The sequence below is a fragment of the Charadrius vociferus genome, unplaced genomic scaffold (genome assembly GCF_000708025.1).
Source record: "Charadrius vociferus isolate BGI_N301 unplaced genomic scaffold, ASM70802v2 scaffold455, whole genome shotgun sequence".
Lineage (NCBI taxonomy): Eukaryota > Metazoa > Chordata > Aves > Charadriiformes > Charadriidae > Charadrius > Charadrius vociferus.
Window position 1 is genome coordinate 5,808,934 of NW_009648550.1, and position 22,534 is coordinate 5,831,467.

The 22,534-nt window shown below is 40.9% G+C and overlaps 1 protein-coding gene across 1 annotated transcript in view; it reads left to right on the top strand.

The window, feature by feature from the left end:
- PLCB1 (phospholipase C, beta 1 (phosphoinositide-specific)) overlaps nucleotides 1-22,534 on the top strand; it is a 394,102-nt gene that overhangs the window by 227,749 nt on the left and 143,819 nt on the right. The window contains exons 4-7 of the mRNA XM_009886082.1: nucleotides 5,442-5,582; nucleotides 12,075-12,154; nucleotides 15,683-15,736; nucleotides 16,103-16,178. Of these exons, the coding sequence (XP_009884384.1) occupies nucleotides 5,442-5,582; nucleotides 12,075-12,154; nucleotides 15,683-15,736; nucleotides 16,103-16,178 (351 nt within the window). The remainder of the gene's footprint in view (nucleotides 1-5,441; nucleotides 5,583-12,074; nucleotides 12,155-15,682; nucleotides 15,737-16,102; nucleotides 16,179-22,534) is intronic.

The window sequence follows — 22,534 nt, forward strand, 5'->3', positions numbered from 1 at the left end:
AGACTTTGTTCTATTTGAAGAAAATCTGTGGGAGTTTTGCCTTCAACAGAGTCATAATGTAAGGTCCTATTTTAGCAAGGTTCTTCGTTTAATTTAAGCACAAACTTGAGTGTTTCCTGGAAAACTCTTTGCATATGTAGCTATCTAATTATGCTTCTTTTCCCCCATCTCTCCTCTCCTGGGATACATCAAGAACTAGATGAATATAAATGCAGTTTTGAATGCTTGGAAATCTTATTCTGATGAGCAAGGGTCTAAGATTAAATTCTGTTGCCCGTTTTTTGAACCTTTCCAGTCTTGAAGTTATCAGGACACAAATAGAACAATTTGGCATTATGATATAGAGTTTAGGGGGTTCTCAAGTACTCACATAGTTATGTAATATAGTTAAAAAATGTACAACAACATGTACAGTTCTACCAAACCCTGCTTCGCTGAAACTTTTTTTTCACTAAATACAGTGTTTTAAAGTAAGGAGTATCTCATATTTTCAGTACCAGAAACAGAAAGCATTTGGAAGTTGCAATTGACAGAAGTCATGAAAATGGCTGATAAACGCTGAGTTTGTATGTAGGGGTTAGTGGGGGTTATTTGGGCGTGTTTTTTTAGCCATTTACTTTTTGGAGGCTTTGGGATGCCTTTCATACCTATAGCTTCAGTAGGACTCAAGTATTTAATTGATATCTTAAAGACAATGTTTTACTGCATGAGATGCATGAGAAAATGATTTTCAGTTGGTAGCTCTTTGGGGACAGGGAGTATGGCATTTTGCATGCACATGAGTGCTCTATAATGACTCCTTTAGATTGTTTGCATTGTCAATTAATGTCTTCAAACACCAAAACCAATTCCTATAGTACTTTAATTACACAACTGTTCTAGCAGCCCAGAAGTTCTGGCTGAGTCTTTTGATAATCACCCAGTTTGGCCATCACATCATATGTAACTATTAAACCCCAAGGAAAATCTTCAGCATCAAACAGATTCTTGTACTGTTTAATGTAGGTCTGGGATCAGAGACAGCTGCTCTGGGGGCTGGTGCTGTAGCTTTGGGAAGCATGAGTAACAAAAGGTGGTGCATTACATCTGATGTGAAACCCCAGCTGACCTGCTGCCCCTTGGTGTGTTTAAATCAGTGTTTGAGGTTTACTGAACTGCATGGCAGCCTTTTATATATATACACACACACACATATATATATATATATGACAATGTACTAAAAAAACCCAGGAAATTTTCTCAGACAGATGGCGTGTTGCAAGTTTTCAGAGAAAAGTTTAAAGAGATGGGGATACTATTAAAAGATGTTACGGCATTTACTGTAATGTGCAGAGCACACAATAATTGGAATTTAAGTGTTAAGAGCTACATTTTAATAACACCAACCACAGCTGAAAGCAGTCTTCGTGGAGGTTGTTGTTAACGTGGCTGAATAGCCTCTTTAAGTTGACATTATTTTTATGATTTCCAGTGAAAGGAGAATACAACAGCAGAAAGTTTTGGAAGTCTGATTGAAATCTATTTTTATCCATCTGTCTGCAGGATCCTGATTTCTAACAAAACATCGTTATTCAGCATTTATTCATGAATTTTGTAGGGATTCCATAAGGGGTTTTTTGTTGTTTTGTTTTTCACGTTTCTGGCTAAAGTTTTCTATTTTCTATTTCTGTTTGGTATCAATTTAAGGTATATTTCTTTTGATAGTTTTGTCAAGACAGCAGAACCAAATAGGGAAGGCTTTTTACCAAATGAGAGCAGATAGTCCTCTGGTCAGCTTTTGCCTCAATTTCATGTGGTTAATCTTATTTCTAATGGATTTTAAAGCTGTTTGTGCTGCCAATACCATCCTTGTCACCTCCTCTGTATTTGCATGCTCACAATTCGCATCTCCCTCTGGGAATCTGTCCGCCCTTTAACCACAGAGGTATCCCATCAGAAACAATGGCTTTCCTGACCTGGTTTCAGGGCAAGTCTTCAGGCAGCTCCAGTCCTTGAGCTGAAGCTCCTGATAGACTTTAGTGAAAGGGAAAAAGCAAGCTGACACCTAGACCTTGTGAGTAAAAGAGGCAAAAGGATGCTGCTTTGTCAGAAAACGTGAAAGCAGACTTAAATCATTGGGCTACGAGAACTTTGATGAGTTAGGTGGGTATTGTCAATAGCCTACTATTTATCGAGCATCTCATGAATGTGTTCTCTCACACAATAGCACTTCGGTAGCTCAGGTGTTTAAAAAATTACTATCATCAATATTCAATAGGTATAATTCCTCTGAATGTCTCTCAAAGAGCTCAATATGTTCATCGTAAGGCCCCAGTCTAGCAAAGAGCTTACGCCAAAACCCAATCTGCCCGCTCATGAGCCAGTATGTCAAATGCAGTTCCAAACAGCAGCAGACTTTCAGTCTCGTTCCTCAAAATGAAATTACCAAAATCTAAACAATCTGATTTACGTAAAAGAAGCTAAATTTGGTCTTGCTGCTTGATTTTTTTTTTTTTTTTTCTATGTGCTTTCCTATCATCTCCACAGGAAAACTTGCTGACATTTTAAAATAAGGGCTTTGATTCATAGAGCTTCAAGAGTCTTCAAGATTTTTATAAAGGATATTTTGCTCGTCTCCTTAGTATTTTTTGAAGATAAGTGTGGTAATAAGGGAGCAGGGCTGTTCACGAAGAACATGAAATGCTGACAGTGTGGTTTGGTATCTAAGTTTGAGAGCTTCAGATTTAAGGACCAAAGAATATGACCTAGATCATCAGTTAAGTGCTGAGTTGTCACTGACAAGTGGAAATGCAGCTGTCACCCTTAAAGGGCAAAGGCAGCCATGGCAGGGGTCAAAAAGGGCGTGAAACCTGTTAGTATCAAAATTATTCTCTTCCACTGAACTTATAATAAAAATATCTATTTTAAGTCTGTGGAGCACATTGCAGGTTACGCTGAGATAGCCCAGGACATGCAGTGTATGCCCTTTATAAATAGGTGCTGAATGGCAGCCAGATAATGTGTTGCTGTAAGGGACTGTGTGCTTCAAACTTGGTTAGACGAGTCTTTAACATAATAGAAGAATTCAACATTTTACTTGTCCAAACCCAGCAACCCAAAAATGATGGTCTGTCTAAATTCTTGCCTTTAAAACCTGGAGAAAAATCCTGTGTTTCGGAAGAGCAAATTCATACTCACATTGGCTGATTGGTCACATACTCTGAACTTCTAAAACCCTTACTGACCCAGTCCCAGATAACTTCTCTTTTGATAAATCTGCTTTGGAAAAACATCCCATTTCAACTAGGTCTCTTTCTTATTCTGTGATGCATGGCTAATACATATGTTGGACTAACTAGAGTATAGTCTCCACCATAGAGACATCCCATAGTTGACACTAAATATAAAGGAAGAGGGTTATTTTCTTTCTTCTTTTGTTGATATCACCAAGAATGAAGCGGTGAGCAATACGTTCACCCAGGTTGAAGAAGAAAGGAATGACAAATATGTGAAAGAGAATAAAACCAGATAAACGATCCTGTTCAGTTTGAGTTCAGAACGATGCTCTTCCCAGACAGGCCCTTTAGCAGAAGCATTTATCAGTCTGATTTTGGGTTTGAGATGGTACAGAGTAAAAAGCAGGTGAGTTCTCGTCTCCCAGAGAAATTAAACAGCACTTTGTAACATTCAGCCTGTAATTAAAAGAGAAAGTAACTCATCTAGTAATACACCATCACTAACTTAGCATCTTCAGGGTATTTCTCTAGCTTTTCTCTTAGGTGTAAATTAACACAATTTCTTTGCCTTTCTCCTTCAAATTCCCATCTCTGGAATGCAACTACTACTTTTATATCCCTCTTCTGTTTTTCTCTTATGTGAAAGCCTGTCATTAACTTGTTTACCCATGAAATCTTCTCTGTCTCGGAGCACAATCATATTCCTTCTTTACAGAACCCTCAAATAGGATTATTCTGTTGGTTTTCCTGCAGCACTTGCCATTGTGCCCAATATTTAATGAGGCTCAGCTTTTTATGATAGACAGCCTTGTAGTTTCTTTCCAGTTAATACACCATACTTTAAAATGCTCTCGTAAACCTTGTGAGGTATTTGGTGAACATGTGCATGGCTCCATTGGCTACAAGCAGATATGATACCGGTCAGGAGATGCCTTTTAGACTGAGGTCTTATCGATACAGGATTTCCTGTGAGATCCATGAAAAATAGTCCTTTTCATCATCTTAAGCATATCATCCTGTTACACTAAATTTAATTTGTATTGGTTGGTGGAGATTTAGATTCTTATTCAAAAGTTATTAAATACTAAGAAGTACCATAAACACTAAACATATGCAGATGGGGTGGGGGGGATGGGGGGGGCTCATGTGAGAGTGAAATGTGAACTGCAGTGTATATTTGTGTCAGTTTTGAAATTGTTTGATCTCTACACAGAATCTGTCATCCCATAGTGATACTATTTGCTGGCCATTTTTTAGTATTTCTACCAGACTGAGAAATCTTGCCTTCTAGGAAGCCTGAGCTTTCAAATTATACTGGCCCTATTCAAAGGATTGAATTCAGTCATGCAGGGCTTCTTTTCATCTGTCTTCGCCTTTATAAACTTCATCTTGAGGCCAAGGACCAAGCAGTTTTCTGAGTCAGAAAAACACTGAGTGCATTTCTTGGAAATGCTGCAGCCAAATAGAAACTAGTAGAGTTGCAAAATAACCTGAAATTGTTTCTCACATGCATACGCTACCAATGAAGCTGAGGTTCAGGCTATTATTGCCTGATAAAAGTCGCTGAATATACCTTTCCTTCACAGAAATATTTTGTAGTAATTTCTATATTGGATATAAACCTGAAAAAATACCAAAACCTAAATATAAACAGAGTATATCGCACAGTATACATAGTACGTGGCCTTTTGGACATGAAGAAGGAGGAGGAGGGTGAGGGCATCACCACTGAACATTATTCATTTCATAATGCTCAAGACAGTTAATTCCAGCCTTCTCAATTCCTTAGGCAAAACGAAATTCTCATTTTGAGCTTTATCTAAAATCCATTGAAATGATAGAGAATCTCTGTGCTGAGGCCGGTAGCCTTTGGACAGATTGTGTTAGTTTGATGAGCAAAACAGTTTCTATATGCTTATCTTATGAGACTTAATAGCTCGGAATAGGAATGTGCAGCCATCGACCAGACAGTGTTTTGTCTGTACTGTACCAACGCAGAGCTCAGAGGCTTTGAAGAATTTACAGTAACGATTTTATTTTTATCCTGGGTTAAAAACTTTAAATATTTTCATGATTAATTAACCAGATCAGAACCTAGTGCCATTGTATTTAAAATGTTCAGAATAACACAAGTTTTCAAAATTGAAGTATTTGTAAAAATATTCACCTTTTAGTGTAAGTGTTTGCAAAAGATTTTTCACTATTTTGTGATGTATTTACCCGCAGGATCCAAAACTGCGCGAACTGTTGGATGCCGGGAACCTAGGAGGTCGACTGGAAAATCGAATGATAACTGTTGTCTATGGTCCAGACCTGGTCAATATATCATACTTGAACTTGGTGGCATTCCAAGAGGATATAGCTAAGGTAATATACATTCATCTGTGTCATATAGAATTAATGTTTTTAAAGTATTGTTTTGAGATACGGATAAATGAGATAAAAGTGGAGATTGCTATGAAATGAACCTCAGTTCTGTTACAGAGCAGTGCCACTCAGTACACAAGAAGAAATGGGCAGTCATTTCATTTTTTTTAGCGAGTTTATTCAGCAGCTCAGTACACAAGAAGTAATGGGCAGTCATTTTTTTTAGCGAGTTTATTCAGCAAAGTTTATGCCCCTGATACGTGTGCTCATCTTCAGCACACATAAGCACTGTGAAAATAATGGTACATGCAAATTTTTACTTGGTTGTAAGTGGTATACTGTGAGTCTCCAAACACATATCAATATCTTTCAGTGGTTACCACCTTTTATGCTTGTTCTAAGTGTGTGAAAATTATGGATCATCTGTGAGATTGAGGTTGGTAAATGCTTGACTTTTTGAGGTTGGCCTATATCAGAGTAGTGAGAATCTACAGCTCTACCTTGTCTACTGAAGAATGTCAGCAATCAGGCACCTAATTTAACTCATATGACTGTTTCTGCTCATGTTCAAAGGTTAATTTTAAGCATTGCATTTTGTCTGCTGATAGCCCTTGATAAGAATTGTGAAGTCAACGTCAGTAGCTTAGTACATGCAATACCATGCATGTATACAGTCCCTTCATTTCTGTCCAACACGCCACAAAGAACACAGTTGTGTGTGACGAGCAAGTTATGACTGAATTTAGCGCATGCTTTTTTTTTTCCTTCTTGCACCTTCTGTATGTGACTCAGTTTTGTTCAGTGAAGTGCGAGCTCTTTATCTATTCCAAATTGACATTTAAAAGCTACTCCTCTTTCTGCTTTCATTCATGTAGATAGACTGATGACAGCATCCAGATAACCATGCACAGAACACACTTTCATACGGTTTGCATCCTTGACTCCATTAGATTCCGCTAAAAAGATCTGTAGACTGCTGTTACTTAACAACAATAAGGAGTTATTTTGACACCTCACAGGCAACAAGGATGGTCAGACCAGGTGAAAAAAGGTCATAGGATGAAAACCTTAAGCTAGGAGGATGTATTTTTGCTTACCAGGTTTTTGTCTCTGCTAGTCTTCGTTAGCCAATTGGTCAACTTGGCAAAACCACAATTTCTACTGTTTTCTTTGGTATGTAAGAATAGAAACAAAATGAGTTCATGGTGGTTCATGGACTGCTGAGTGGGAGGTGCTGTCCTCAGACTTGAAAATGCACAGCTAGACTCTATAGGGGTGGTTAAGAAATCTTAACACTGCAAAAGTGAAAGTGATTGAAACAACTCTTCAGGTAAAAAAAAAAACAAAAAAAACCCAAAACAACTAAGCATGTGATGAAAAGGAAAAGGCGTGCTAAAGTTTTACCAGCAAAAATTGTGAGGCCTTAACAAGGAAGAGGGAAAATCACCTAAATCAAAAGTGTATGTCCTTATTGTCTTCCCTGTCTAGCCAGCAATCAGTGAATGATAATCTAGTTGCTAAAAAAGTAGAAAAATTGGTATTTTAGGGCCATTTTCTGTTAGGTAATGGAACCTTAAAAATACTGCAGATAAAACCATGTTTTAGAAAAGCTTGACTGCTCTAAATCCTGAGTAACTCCTACGATCTGAGTAACTAAGAATCTAAGTCTTCCTTGTTATTTTTAAATGCGGTAGACCAAATAAATTCCCATTTTATCAATCAGGCACTGTAGCCTGGGGATGGGATTTTCAAAGCATTGCAGATTAGCTGTGCTTGCTTTGAAATCTTTCTAAATATCCTGATTGTTTCAGTGAGAACAGAGTTTGATCACTGTTGAATGCATCCAAAATTTCTTCCTTTTTTAACATGTTTTCCAACTTTATATGAGCCAGACCACAGAATCTGGTCCTTATCTCCAGGACCCTTGTAGTGACTCGGAGAAATTGTTATAAATAAGCACATCAGGCACAAATCACTTCTTTGGGGAGCTCTGAGAAGGCATGTAAATACAAGAAGTTTTCAACATTACACATGTGAATTTTGACCCGTCCTCTTGCTGATGTTCCAGGGAAAGCAAATGCCAGTGAAAAACTCCCCCACCTTTCCCTTTTCAGTGCATGAATATTTTTCAGATTAACCCTTCATTTGTGATGCCTTATTTTTCAAGTGTGTGACAAGTATCAATCAGTCCTCCCTTGGAGGAGAAAGGCAAAGTAAACTGTTAGCAGTCTTAGTGAGGCAGTTAAAATTAGTTGATTATGGGGTTTTCTTCCTTTGCAGAAGACTTCTTGTTCTGCTACAAACTCTGTTTATCACATCCACTGGCCAAGTTGTGGGAAAATTATGAAAATATGAGCCTTGGGCTATTCAGCTTGCTTTAAGTGAACTAAATACAGAGCTAGAAATGATGTTGTAGTCACTCCAGGAGAAAGTAACTAAGGTTTAAAGTACATTAGGGATGAGCTGAAGGGCATTGAGCAGCTGGTTTGTTCAAAGAATGCAGTTTGGAATTCATTGGGTAATGGTCTGAAGGGCAGATTGCTAGACACGTCCTGATGGTGAAGAGAAGTAGCACTGATACAGTGCTTGCTTATTTTCAGGTGGGTGTTTCTGTGTTGGGATAGGATTTGTGAACATCCACAAACGTAGCACTGCAGAAGCCAGGATAAAGAAAGCAGTTTATTCTCAAACCCTGTTCTGAGAGGATGCTCTTTTTCTCCGTCTCCATTCCCAACATGAAGAAGTTCAAGCTGTGAACCTCTGTGTCTCCTCTACAGTATTTCATGCTCTTCCCAAATCCAGTAACTTCAGAAGTGAACATCCCATCTTTCCCATCTCTTTCCTCTCGCTCTCTTTTGTGCCTCACGTGCCAACTCTGTTCTCACCACACTAGTCCATCCTGGCCATACAGATCCCTATCCAGAGCCAAAGGAGTTCTCTTTCTCCTCAGTTCAATAAGCTTTGGATCACTAAGCTGATTAATTCCTCCATAAGTAAAATGATGTAGTCAAAGATGATTCATAAGTTGTGCTATACTATGCTTTTCAGTATATGTCTTTATTTTTCCAGCTTCTTAGGCATATTTAAGAGCTTGATCAATATAATAAAATGGTAAAACCATATAAAATCATGTCCATTTGATATATTTTTAAAAATAAAATTCATAAGGATGCTGAAAGTGTGGAATTTCAGCAGCTTGCTTTGTTAACCTCCCATCAAAAACGAATGTGCGAGAAACATTGTCTTCACACGTAGTCAGTTCTGATTTGAAAGAAGTGTTTTCAAGAATGTGTGCTGTCTTTTCTTATGAAAAAAGTCTCATCTCTTCTGTTGAGATGAATGTCTTACGGTATGTATCCTGATGCATGTAACAGGGAAGAAAAATTACTTCACTGAGCAACAGATTTCCAAATGAACTGCTGCTTATACGCTACCTGCCAACGCACAGAACAGCTAAATAATTTGTTAGTAAAGTTCACAGGAATGATATAAATATAAATTAGTGTTACAGGACATAGGCAAGAGGAGATCGAGTTCAGGGAGCTCTTATCATGATGGATGCAACTTCCTTGGAGTTGAATGTCGGAAGGCTCCGTTCTTCCCCTACCAAACAGGATCAGAGGCTTGCAGTCTGCAAACAGTTTGTTGGCACTAGTGCAGTCCCATTTCAAAGTGCCCAGATTTATATTTTCCTTTTGTATTGCATCTGTACAGGGGTCTGCAGCTACCGCAGTGATTCGGAGGCTGCTATAACCTTTCCACAGTAGGCTGTTTTCTTTCTACACATAACAGCTTTCTACCCTGTGGAGCACTCTCACCGACCGCTGCCTTCTGGAATCGCTGCTGCTCATAAAGACAGCTTCAGAGTGCATCATGCATGGAGTTAAAGCATGGGCTTTACTCTGCACCATGCAGCAAAACCAAGGAAAGACACATCTTGGCTCACAGCTTGATGCAAGCCCATCAAAGTCGGTCCAAAGCATCTCCTTTGTTTCTTCGGGTCTGTGCTCAGGGCTGTTGTTTCCCCTCCTGCTGAGGGTTCAGACCAGTGACTAGAAAGATGATGTGATCATTGACATGTTTTCTGATCTTGGTTTTTTGGCTGTGGCTCTGTGGTGGCTGGAATTAAGACCCTAAAATGAGAGAGGCAATGAGCAAGTATTGCTTGTGACTTGTTGACTTGGCACCTGCATCATTAGAACGGGCTCAGCCCACAGGTAGCCCTTAGAATATTTGGCAAGAGCGATGTGATCACTTGAAGAGCCAGGCAAAGCTAGCGAAGGAGTATGGCAAGGCTGTTTATATAAATAATGCTTGTGATAGGCACCTAATAACTGAGTTCCCCTTACATTCCTGTCAACAAGCGCTTGGACAAAGAGAAGGAAGAGCTGGGGTGCGGGATGCTGCTGAAGCACTTCTGTTTTCCACAAAATACTTCAGTTTTAAGCCCAGCAGAATTAGTGAGATCAAAACAAAGTCTATCAAGAAGTGTTAAAAGCCAACGTATTTTCAATTTCTAAATAATATTTTATGTTGCCACTAATCTTTGCAGCCATTAGTGCCACAGGGAGAAGTTTTAACTGCTATTATTAGTGCCTAAACAAAGCAGTGTTTACAAGATGAGCCTATTTTGAGCCTGGAAAAATGAGTTGCCAAGAAGAAAAAAAGATGCTGCACTTAATACGCTTTCTGTTCCAAGAGTCACAGCAAAGCAGTGGTGTTGCTAAAGAACTCAACTCCTCCTCTTGTTCTTTCTCACACCCCTGTTTTTTTCAAATTATATCTAAGAAGGAAAAAACAAGAAAAAAAAAAAAAAAAGGAAGTGGTCATGAGAGGTGGAGGGGAGGACTGTCTCAGCAGCAGCGGTTTACCTCCAGAACAAGTCTGTGTCTGAGGGAAGAAAGTTTCTCTGCCAGAAATACCAGTCACAGGGAGAGGTGTTGTCTCAGCTGCTGAGGGGTGAGGTTGTAAATGGGGTGGACTTAAGGATCTGGTAGCTGAAGGATGTCAAAGGCCCTCATAACTGTAGGCATGTAGGTAGCCTTAGCTCTTCTTCATTGGCAACTGTGTGAGACCGGTTTCAGGAACAAGATCTGATAGCTTTAGGGAACAAATCTTAGCACATTAAAAAACTAGAAAAGATGGTAACTTCTGAACCTCAAAAACTGATCACCTAGTCATGCAGAAACTTGGGGCTTTTTAGGTAAAACAAGCTCATAAGCTCCAAAGTGACATAGGAACATTTCTTTCATTGGAAGTTGATGATACTTTTCATCATTATCAATTTTTGTCAGAATGAAATCACCATTTTGTATTTTTCCTCAAGAAAAAGAAGAGCCAAGGAGAAGGAATACCTCCCAAATAGTATGCATCTGGGAGGGTGTGTGGTGATAGGAATTTTGGATCTGGACTGATATGAAGGAAACTCAATTTTAGTTGCAGAGAAAACCCAGAAAACTTCAGGAAGTAAAAAAAAAACACTATATATATATATATATTGCATTGTTTGCAAAGGCACTGTTTACTTTCGTTCCTTTCTTTTACGGGGGTGAAAGAAAGCCAATCCAAAACCATAGTTGTGCTTAAAAAAGGTTTGCGATTAAAGATTGTAAATAAGCACCAAGTTAGCAAGGAAAAATGTGCTGAAGCTGTCGAGCAGCCAGAGGACATTTCCCTAGGTCAGGGTAGCAAGAGGGAAAAATAATTTAGCAAGCGATTGGACCACAGTGTGAGGTTGTACAGTTGGGGGAAGAGGAGCTTTTCTGTTTGGAGTTGCATCTTCTTCGCGATAGATCAGAATAATTTAAATTTATTCCTATATATTTCTCCTGGTTTGGTTTTTTTTTAAGCATTTTTCTTATGTTGGCTGCTAAGATCGTGGATACGGTGCTTAATTCAGTATCCACCGTGAAAGATAAGGCGCGATATTTGTTATATGAGTTGCTCTCTGATCTGTAGAGAGAGTGATGCAGAGCCTCTCATAACAAACTCTTACAGGAGGAGACATTGTAGCAAGAGTCATGCTATGGTGTGGTCTGTATCCCATCCTCTCCTGTCTGTCTGTCTTCAGAGGGCTCGAAGCCCATTTCAGCTTCGTTTACAAGAATGTGATATAAAGGCTCCTTTCTTAATCCTTAGTGTGTCAACCAGAACAGTGTCCAACACACAAGAAAATGTATTTTTCTGGACCATTTATTGCCCATCTTCCAGGAACTTGAATATGTTTTGCATCAGACATTTATCCATATGATTGAGGGGTTTTTTTCAATTCAGTAGAATAAAGCATCATTAAAAAATATGTGTAACAGTCTTCGTTTTTTGTAGCATGAGAAAATCAGGTCTCACAGAGAAGGAAGGAAATTGTAATTGGAAAAATCAAGTTCAGACTTTAATTAGGCCCTTTTTACTAACGCTATAATTTTTGAAAATATTTTGCATTGTGTAAGTAAACATCTAAACGAGGCTTCATTTAATCCCATTTTCTCTCTATAGGAATGGTCAGATGAAGTGTTCAGTTTGGCAACGAATTTGTTGGCACAGAACATGTCAAGGGACGCCTTTCTGGAAAAAGCGTAAGTGGCCGTTGTATTTAATGCTGTGGGTGTTGTTCTTTTCTCTGCGTCATTTTCCTCTTTTCTTGTTAGTCACATTGTCATCTATTGTTTCTGCTTTGATGAGTTGTCACTTTTGTAAACACAGGCTGTCCTTTCTCATGGTTTTAAAAAGGCTGTTATCTAAACGTCATTTAAACAAAAATCTTGTTAGAGTTCTTCTTGCAAACTACTAAGTCATAGCAAAAAAACAGAATTATCCCCTTGTATACCAAAGTAGCAGCTTCAGCTGTAGTCTGACTCTGTCAATTTAAAATGAAAGAATATTCTGGACTGACTTGCTTCTGGTTTATTTTCCCTTTTTTTTCTGTTATTGATCAAAAAATGAGAAATGCAAGAAGTCCATTTTCCTCAGTCTAATCTCTCTGCTAATCTTTCTGGTTATCACGTGATTCAGAGGGAAGCTGTGAATCCATTCATCTAGATTGCTTTGCACAGTGCGTAGATTCTGAGTTGCTTCCAACAAAGCAGAAAAGCTCAACTGAATGATAAGTGCACATGCTGAGGGAGTTTTGCATAAGCGAATCGCATTGAGAACAGCATGGCAAATCCTACCAGATAGTGATACGGTATTGAACCGCGGTATTTGCTGGCCTTTTGGGGTTCTGAAAGGGAAGATATACTCTCCCCAGCCTACAAGTTGGCTGGTTAAATTCAGCTTTGTGTCTCCCCGAAACACTTTCTAATTTCTGCTCAGTCCAGCTAAGTGTTTCGCTGGGTCTTAGGTTCCTAAAGCTTGCGTCCATCTAAGAAGCAAGTGAACCCACCCTTTTTCTGGACTTTCTAAGGCTGTGCATGCCTAATTTCATTAGATGCACTCATGTTTAGTCAGAAAGTTCCCAACTGCTTAACTTTAATCCCATGTACATATTCCTAGCTGCCTGTTCTGGGCAGGGTGTGTGTGTTTCCTCTCATAGCATTCATTGTGGTGCAGCTGAAGTCTTCCTTCAGCTCCATAGGTTGTAGAGGAGTTACAGAAGTGATCTGATATGTTTCCATGCACCTTACCACTCAAATCCTCAGGTGGCCAGCGGACTTTGCTGATCAGTCTGTAATGGGGAGCACTGTGGCTGTACCTAATGGGCGTTTTCATATCGGATTCACATGAGGAACATGTTATCATGCAGTATAGTAGAGCCAGGCTAGTTCAGAGCCATTTTTCTGTGGTTGTTCAAGCAATATTAATTGAAGATGAAGTCACTGGACACATCGTGTACATTCAGTAGCAGGAAAGCATGGCAGTCCTGTGTCTCTTTCTTTTTCTACTGATTAATAAATCACTTGGGAGCTGTAGGGTTTCCAGGGTCACCGGTACAAAAGCCAAATCGGAGTCACTTAAGAAATCTTTGACTTCGAAGAGTAAAAATATTTCCCCATTATAATTACTGTACTAAACAAAAGGTTGGTTGCAGTCCTATCAGAACCCTGTTGTTGAAATAGAAAAGCAAATTGCATTAGAGCAGAATTAGAAAGGTTTTTTTCTTTGTGTCATACAGTCCCTTGCAGTGTTGGAAGTGGAGTAATAAACAGCTTGAGCTGCTCTCCTATGCTTTGGTCAGATGAGAAAAATAGGGTAAATTTTGGAGGACAGGTGGTTAATAAAAACTGCCCTTTTGGTTATAAATTGCTCATTCCTCTGTTGTAGCAATGCAGTGTATTTTTGTGTTGAGGTGCAAAAATGGACACTGTAGTATGTTAGTACTGAAATACCGATCAGTGCAGTAATGAGCAAAGGGTGAGTGCACTGTGGAAACCTTGGGTCAGCGTTACATCCAGCATTTGTCATTCTTGGAGTCAGCACTGCACTACTGAAAAGAGTCCATTCGTCTGCTACCGATGGGAGTATCTCCTAACAGGCTTTTTAACAGGAATAACATGCTTAGTTTTCTTAGATGGATGGATAATGGCAGCAGGGGAAAAACAGTGTCCCATGTGTAATAAAGAATTTGGGAGGAAAAAAGTGGCAAGTACTGGTGGGGGCTGACTATTCTTCAGATACACATTTTTAGTTTGCTTTAACTGCAGTTTAGAATCCCCCCCCACCCTCCCCACTCCAGCTTTCTTTCATTTCCAGCTGTCTTGGTTGTAAAGGAAAGCATTACATGTGACCAGAATGTACTCAAAAGTTTCAAAAAAAAAAAAGTAAGGCAAAATAAAAGAAAACTTTTTTACTAACCGCTGAAACTTTTTCTTTTTAATCTAGCTCAGTGCTGGGAGATGGGGCAGAGGACTTTTGTTTGGTGACACGGTAGCACAAGAGATTTCAGTTTTTCAGTTTTCCAGAAGATGCATATGAGGAGACAAGGATTCGTGAAAATGTTCCTATCCTATTTAGGGATATTAGCACATACTTTGTTTTTGAAGTGGTTGCTAATGGCATTTTCAGTTGGGAAGAAAAGGAAAATTTATTAGAACCATGCAGTTTCTTTTTCTTTTGGTAGGCCAGTGAGTAAAGTGAAAAAATTGAGGGTTTTTTAACAACAACAACAAAAACTCCTCTGAAATACTTAAGTGTTGCCACATTTTTCACCAGATCATATTACTGCGAAACTCATTTATAGTTTTAATTATATTCAAGTGGAAGAGATGAAGCAATCAAAAGGTTGTGCTTTTTGCAGGCTGCTGCTGGTTGACATTATGCTGGAAACCAGTAGTCCTCACATACCGGCAGGATCATCAGATAGCAGCTGTAGGCCTAACTGCGTCTCATTAAATCTACTGGATGACTCCTGTTTCAGTAGGCTTTGAATCAGTGTGTTGAAAGACTTGGACAAAGAGATACATCCTCATCCTGCTGCCTTAATGAGCATGTGAGAGAAGTCACAGGTCCTGAGATATTGAGATGCTCTAAATACTCAGTTCAAAAGCTGGATAATTGCCTGCCTGTAAGGTGGTTTCAGCATGTAATTTTTACATTGCTTCACATGGGAAATGTCTTGGGCTGGCAGAGGGCTGCTAAATATACTGACACTTGCTGGTGTGGAGACACTTCAGTTGCCAGCCATTTGACTTCCTTCCAGCTGAGAAGTAACAACATTTAGGGTCGAATGGAGAAACCTTCACAGACCCGTGATGGGGAGGGCTTAGGGAGGCAGGGATACTAGCGTGCAACATCCAGAGACTTTTTCAGCCTCTTTCAGCCTTTACAACCACCTTTCCAGGCAAATTGCATAGCCTGTGTGCCACAATTCAGTCTGCTGATAGACTGGCAGGCAGCCTGCGTGAGAAGGAGCTTTGGGGGTGATAAATTTGTGCATTAATGGTGTTTGCAATGTCCTCTTGCAAGACAGACAGTATTTGACACTACAAGTGCACCACTGTTGATGGAAAAGGTAATTACTAATTAATATCTCAACAGGTTTTCATATTGGGCAAAAGAGATGAGTGGAACTTGCCACATGATCAGAACAATGGCATTGAGCTATAAAGTTGGTGGAGAGGTATTTGAAAATGCTGTAAAAATAAAACAGGATGCTTTTCTCTCCACAGTTACACAAAACTTAAGCTGCAGGTGACTCCAGAAGGGCGCATTCCTCTGAAGAAGTAAGTTCTGTTCCCCTTCCTTACTGTGGAGTCTCCTCTGACTTTTCCGTGTGAAACATATGTTTGAGATGTCGGAGACATGTTGTGAGGATAAATGTATTCAAATTGCGTATCACTGGGGTAATATGAAGAAAGCAGTGATGATGTTTTCAAATAACTCTTTGCTGTAATAGAGGCTTGCGTGGGGTAGAGTTAAACTCATTGTGGGCACCATGAAAGTCACTTGTGTTACCAAAGCAGCCAGCCAAATGGAAATAAATAGCTAAAGGTATGATAGACTTGGAAGTGATGTTCAGTCTTTAAACCACGTGGGCCATCAAGGCATGTCTTGAAGCCAGTTCCTTCTGGTTTGTCTTTGTTTTTCAGCATATACCGCTTGTTTTCCGCGGACAGAAAACGGGTAGAGACTGCGTTAGAAGCTTGTAATCTTCCATCTTCCAGGGTAAGCATCTGAATTTTTTCCTGGCCCTTACAAAGTATTGCTTGTATTCGGCAGTGTTTACTCTCTACTGAGTTGAGGACAATTTGTTCAAGGCTGATCATGCTGTGCTGGTTTTGCTGCTGGAGCAGCAGGTCCTCAGCAGCTGGTCTGTCTTTCCCACACAGAAGTTCCTGATACCCATCTGCAAATCTGAATACCTTTCATTTTAAATTGTGCGGGGACCAGGAGTGCCTGGAAGAAGTGTGAATGGATTAAAGGAAAGGGCAGGGGGTTGTGTGACCTATCCTGGACAAATCCTATGAGAGTATTTTAAGTGTCAGTGACTGTTGTACGCTATTCAAGGCATGATTTCAGAGTAGTGTTAGCTCAAGGTGTAGCTGATGGTGTAATCTGTTTCCTTCTCACAAAAAAAAAGAAAAAATCTGTAGCTCGAGTTAAATGACAGTTTAAACTCACTGCAACTTATCTAAAAGGTGCAACAGGTAAATGTTGAAACGCTGTAGTGTCAAAGCTGTTAATGCTGCAGGGATGCAGCTATGGTATGCTGCTAATCCAGGAGCTCTCCTCAACCTGGAGCATTTGCAGGATGGTACCTCACCCTCAAGAAGGCTTTTTCAAGAGGAATGAGCTCAAGCAGGTAATCCTAGTTAATGCTGGAGTGAAAAAGTCTTGAGTCTTTCCTCCCAGGTGGAGGATAATTCCTATATTTGGAGGTCTAAGAGGTGGGGCAGAGCTAGTCTGCAACAGAGACTGCAAAAGAGAGCCTGCATCTCCTAATCCCTTGATCTTGTAGAAGACTGTGCTGTGGTATTCGCTCAACCTTTGCTTCCCTAATGACTTCTTTGTACAGCAAATTCCTACGGCTCCAGAGGATCAACGGGGCAAAACCTTCACAAACCAAACCTCAGATACCCCTTACCAATGAGGCCTTCCTTCATAGGTTTGGGACCTTAATTCCGTGAAATTCCAAGGAATGCCTGTAAAGTAGGTATAAAGGATTATAACCTTATCTGAAATAAGGTTGTGAGCTTAGAAACATGGAAAGAATCATTTAAAGGATGGGTTTTCAGTTAATTGTTAGCAAACAAGATAAGATGTTCAAAAAAATCTCTGAAGCTTTGCTTTTTAAATCAGTTGCTTTGTTACTTCTGTTTACTACATATCTTTGGAAAAAAAGATCTCAACATCACTGGAGTCCTTGAAAGAAACTGCAACCTTTTACTGCTATTTATTTCAGTTGAGCCAATTTTACATACACACTGCTGGATACTTGTTGCTGGGATACCATCTTGAAAATTATTCATAGTATAAAGTAGATCCTTTCTTTGGTTGGGAGAACAGAGAAATACGCTTCACGCAACAAAGAAAACTGTGTTGATTGTCTTGGAAAAATATTTTAGAAGCTAAGCCCTTAAGAAGCATGAAACACTGAATCTCATAGAGGTAATGGAGTAGCAGAAAATCAGTTCTTCAAGTACAGCTATTCTGCTCTGTGTTCCTGTTTATCTGAACAAGTAAAATTCTTAGCATCAACTTCCAGCTTTTCTACCCTGTTCTACTAGAGGACAAATGGTGCTCCCGTAGAGCCTTGGAAGAGCCCTGGACTCCAGCAGTGTATTTATATCTTCATAAATATCAGGGAATCTTGCTTAGCAAAATCACATCAAATTATTCAGAGAATTCATGAAAGTCTGTCATGGACATTAACTTAGCTTAGGCTAAGTTAGCTTGGGTGTTAGCTTAGGCTTTTGGGGTTTTTATATTCATGCCTCATGAAGATCCCTCTAAAGATTTTCTCTCAAGGTTTCCTATAAAAAAACCACACCCATCATTTCTTAGGAAGATACAAGGCCCATTGGTGATGAGTTTCACATGTTTTGCTGCACCTCTTGGAACCTGTGGATGACCCTAAAACAATAAATGAAATTCACAGTCATGGGTAAGAGGATGCCAAGTCAGCATTTATCAGTCTCTTCCTGATTCATAGCTTCAGGGTTGGGACTGTCCCTCGTCTATCTATCATCACAGAGTGACCTGAGCATAGGGCAGCCTGAGCTACACTGCTTGAGTAGAGTATCACTGCATGGACTTGTCTGTGACAGTACAAACTTCACCATCCGCTAGGCCTGCTCTTCAGCAAATTCCCTGTGTATGTGCTTGCCAGGAAACCTCGTGGGACAACATGTAGGCACTGTATTTAGAACGAGAGGAGTAAGAGTTCTGATTGCCTGAAAGCTTGTCTTCATCCTGCTATAGAAGAGTAGCACACAGAGACTCCCCAGAAGTGCCAATACCAAACTCTTGATTTCATGTTTAGGGACCTTAATAAGGGATGGATTCTTTGCAGCACTGAATGCTCCAGCCCTGATTCGGCTGCGCAGTTGAGCATGACTGCAATGGGATGACCATGGACTTCAAGTCAAGCACACCTCCAAAGCCTGGATTTATTTATTTATTTATGGCTCGGACCTGGCATGTCTGAAGCCTTGCAGAACCAAGCCCCATGTGACCTGACTTTCTGCAGCTTTTGTCGTCCAGCAGATCTGACACCAGAGGAATGTTTATATAAATGTTAAAATGCAGTTTTTAAAAATGCCAATGAGTTTTTGAATTTGGCATCTGATTCCCCTATTTATTTGTTTATTTTTAAATCTTGGCTACTTTTGGGCAGTGGTGGTGTGGACCTTTCTGTTGTTGTTGTTGGGTAATTCATAGAATCATAGAATGGTCTAGGTTGGAAAGGACCTTGAAGATCATAGTGTTCCAACCCCCCTGTGATAGACAGGGACACCTCCCACTAGACCAGGTTGCCCAAGGCCACATCCAGCCGGGCCTTGAACACCTCCAGGGATGAGGCCTCAACAACCTCTTTGGGCAACCTGTTCCAGTGCCTCACCACCCTCACAGTGAAAAACTTCCTAATGTTTAATCTAAACCTGCCCTCTTCCACTTTAAAGCCATTCCCCCTCGTCCTGTCACTACATGCCCTAGTAAAAAGTCCTTCCCCAGCTCTCCTGTAGGCCCCCTTCAGATACTTACTGGAAGGCTGCAGTAAGATCTCCCCGGAGCCTTCTCTTCTCCAGGCTGAACAGCCCCAACTCTCTCGGCCTCTCCTCTTAGGAGAGGTGCTCCAGCCCTTGGATCATCCTTATGGCTCTCCTCTGGACACCCTCCAGCAGGTCCATGTCAGTCTTATGATGGGGACTCCAGAGCTGGATGCAGTACTCCAGGTGGGGTCTCACCAGAGCCAAGTAGAGGGGCAGCATTACCTCCCTTAGCCTGCTGGCCACACTTCTTTGGATGCAGCCCAGGATGCAGTTGGCCTTTTTGGCTGCGATTGCACATTGCTGGCTCATGCTGAGCTTCTGGTCAATCAGCACACCCAGGTCCTTCTCCTCAGGGCTGCTCTCCAGCCATTCCCCACCGAGCCTGTATTTGTGCTTGGGGTTGCCCCGACCCAGATGTAGGACCTTGCACTTGGCCATGTTGAACTCCATGAGGTTGGCTTGGGCCCACCTCTCCAGACTGTTCAGGTCCTTCCCTCCCCTCCAGCGTTTCTACCTCGCCAAACAGCTTGGTATTGTATGCAAACTTGCTGTCCTGGTTGCGGCAGGGATGGGGTTAATTTCCCCCAGGAGCCGGCAGGGGGCAGGTATTCCATCCCACGTGACCCATGCCTGGGCTATAAGAGGCACTAGCCGGGGCGAGGAGAGGAGTTGCCACTTGGGGGTTGCGCCGCTGCGGGGAGGGTCTGGTCAGTGTTCGGTCGGTGCGCTGTGCGGTGGTACTGTAATCACGTCTTTATATCCCTTTATCGGTGTTATTGTTTTGTTTTCATCTTTCCTTTTGCTGTTCTGCTAAATTGCACTATTTCAACCCACAAGTTTTGCCCTTTTCTGTCAATTTTTCCTACGGCTGTGGGAGTTGAGCGAGCGGCTGCGTGGTTCTTTGTTGCTGGCTGAGGCCAAACCTCGACACTTGACGAGGGTGCACTCGACCCCACTGTCCATGTTGCTGTCAAGGATGTTGAACAGTACAGGTCCCAGTACCAACCCCTGAGGAACGCCACTTGTCACTGCTCTCCACTTGGACATCGAGCTGTTGACCGCAACTCTTTGAGTGTGACCGTCCAGGCAGTTCTTTATCCACCGAGTTGTCCATTTGTCGAATCCATGTCTCTTCAATTGAGAGAAGAGGTTATCGTGTGGGACAGTATCAAACGCTTTGTTCAAGTCCAAGTAGATGACATCAGTTGATCTTCCCTTGTCCACTGCTGCTGTAACCCCTTCGTAGAAGACCACCAAATTTGTCAGGCGTGACTTGCCCTTGGTGAAGCCATGCTGGCTGTCACCAATCACCTCCTTGTTTTCTGTGTGCCTCAGCAGAGTTTCCAGGAGGATCTGCTCCATGATCTTGCCAGGCACAGAGGTGAGACTGACTGGCCTGTAGTTCCCTGGGTCTTCCTTCTTTCCCTTTTTGAAAATAGGGGTTATGCAGCTACTCTTATATAATTATATATAAAAATATATAATATATTATATATAATTCTGTTTGTGTTATTTTTAGTCAAAGATGCCTGAAATAAAATTTGAAGAGCTTTTAGTCCCCTGTTTGGCTGTGAAGACCGGTTTCTGCCTTCCAGTTAATGTAGAGCTTAACAATGAAGCACCAGTGAGCTTGACTGTTAACTCCAAATAGAATAACCAGCTATTGAGTCCTGTCTGTGCAAATAATCTGAATTAGCTGTTGTGCTGCCAAATATATAACAGCATGGATACAGATGTTTTAAAAGCAGGCAGGTTATCAGAGAAATCATAAATCAACAGTGCTTGAGATTAGTTGGGAGTCTTAATCACAGAATAAAATTGAATGTCAATATTCAGCAAAGCCAGAAATGAGGGATGCTCTCATGTGGTATAGAAAGTTTGTGATTTGTTCATTGGTCTCAAAAAAAGAGATGAGCGCATAAGGTGTGTGGGTGGTTCCACTGCGATGTGGATGGTTCAGGCCAGGATGAGCAAAGGGGCAGTGTATTTTAATCCTTTTCAGCAGGCAAGGTTTTGGAATCCAAATATAGTTGTCTGAGGTTGTGCCTGGGGTGGCAAATGCTTGCAGCAAGGCTTTCATCTCCCATCTAGATCTCTGTGTTTTGTAGCCCACTGATTACGTTACTGGTAGGAAATAATTAGTTATTAAAAATTTCTGTATTTATGCCTGAAGACTTGTGTTGGTCATTCTCCTTGTAGATAGGCCTTTGTAGATATGTGTTGGGAAGCTAAGGTATATTTTTTTAATTGAACCAAGCAACAAATAATAGCCTGAATCTCAGGTTATCGGAGAAGATTCACATTTTGTTCAGTGTTGAGTACCTTGAACTCCCTTGTAAAGGAAAATATATATTAGGTCAATGGGAGACTGTAATTTTGTGGTAATTACAGAATCAACATCTAAAATGCCCTTAGGAGAAGTGCTGGCTGAGGAGCAGTAGCCTGCTGAATAGGGATTATAGGCAGAGGGGAGAGAGGAGAGTGAGGTGCCAGCTTTAACAAGAACATTCACAAGCTTTATGTATTCTGGCCCTTAGGAAAATGTATCAGCAGTCCTGCTCTCAACTGAAAGCACTGCAGTTCAGATTTATCAGTGTAGTAGGTGCAGTTTCACACGTGGTTCTGTGTTGCCAATGGCTGTCGCTGGAAGGATCTATTTCCGTCCTCCAACTTCAGGTTACAAACTTCTTCATCCACCCTTGCACTGGATTTAGCATTTGTGTTGTTGGCAAGTTACCTGGCTCAGCGAGCTGATCCCACGGTGAAGTGCCCGTGGTTGTTTTGGCCGGCTAAGTTTTGAACCAGTTCACCCTGTAGCCACTTGCACAGTCTGCCAGAAGAAGAAAGGCACGAGGATCTAATGGCTGGTGACCTTAGACCATTGAAGCCTGGAGATGGATACCCAGGTGGAGCAGGGAAGCAGCTCAGAGTGAGCTGGGTCCAGTTCAGTCTGCGCTTGCAGACAGAAATGCTGAACGTTGGTCACAAGACAAAAACCTCTCAATCCACTGCAGGTTTCACAGGTGAAAGGAGAGAGAAAGTGACGCCTGTGGCATTCTTTTATTTATTTATTTTAACCTAAAGCAGGAAAAATATGGAAAAGTTTCCTTCCATGTAACAAAGGCTTGAATCGACACTTCCGGTTCCCTTGGCAACGGTGTTAAACAGGCAGAATAAATAAAAGCAACGATTTCCTTTATCAGCAGCTTGCTTGTGAGCCGACCGGCTTCAATGGTGTTTCAAAGCAAATGGCTTTGTACCCAAACCACGACATCAAGTTACAGATTTCCTCCTCCATTTCATCAGATT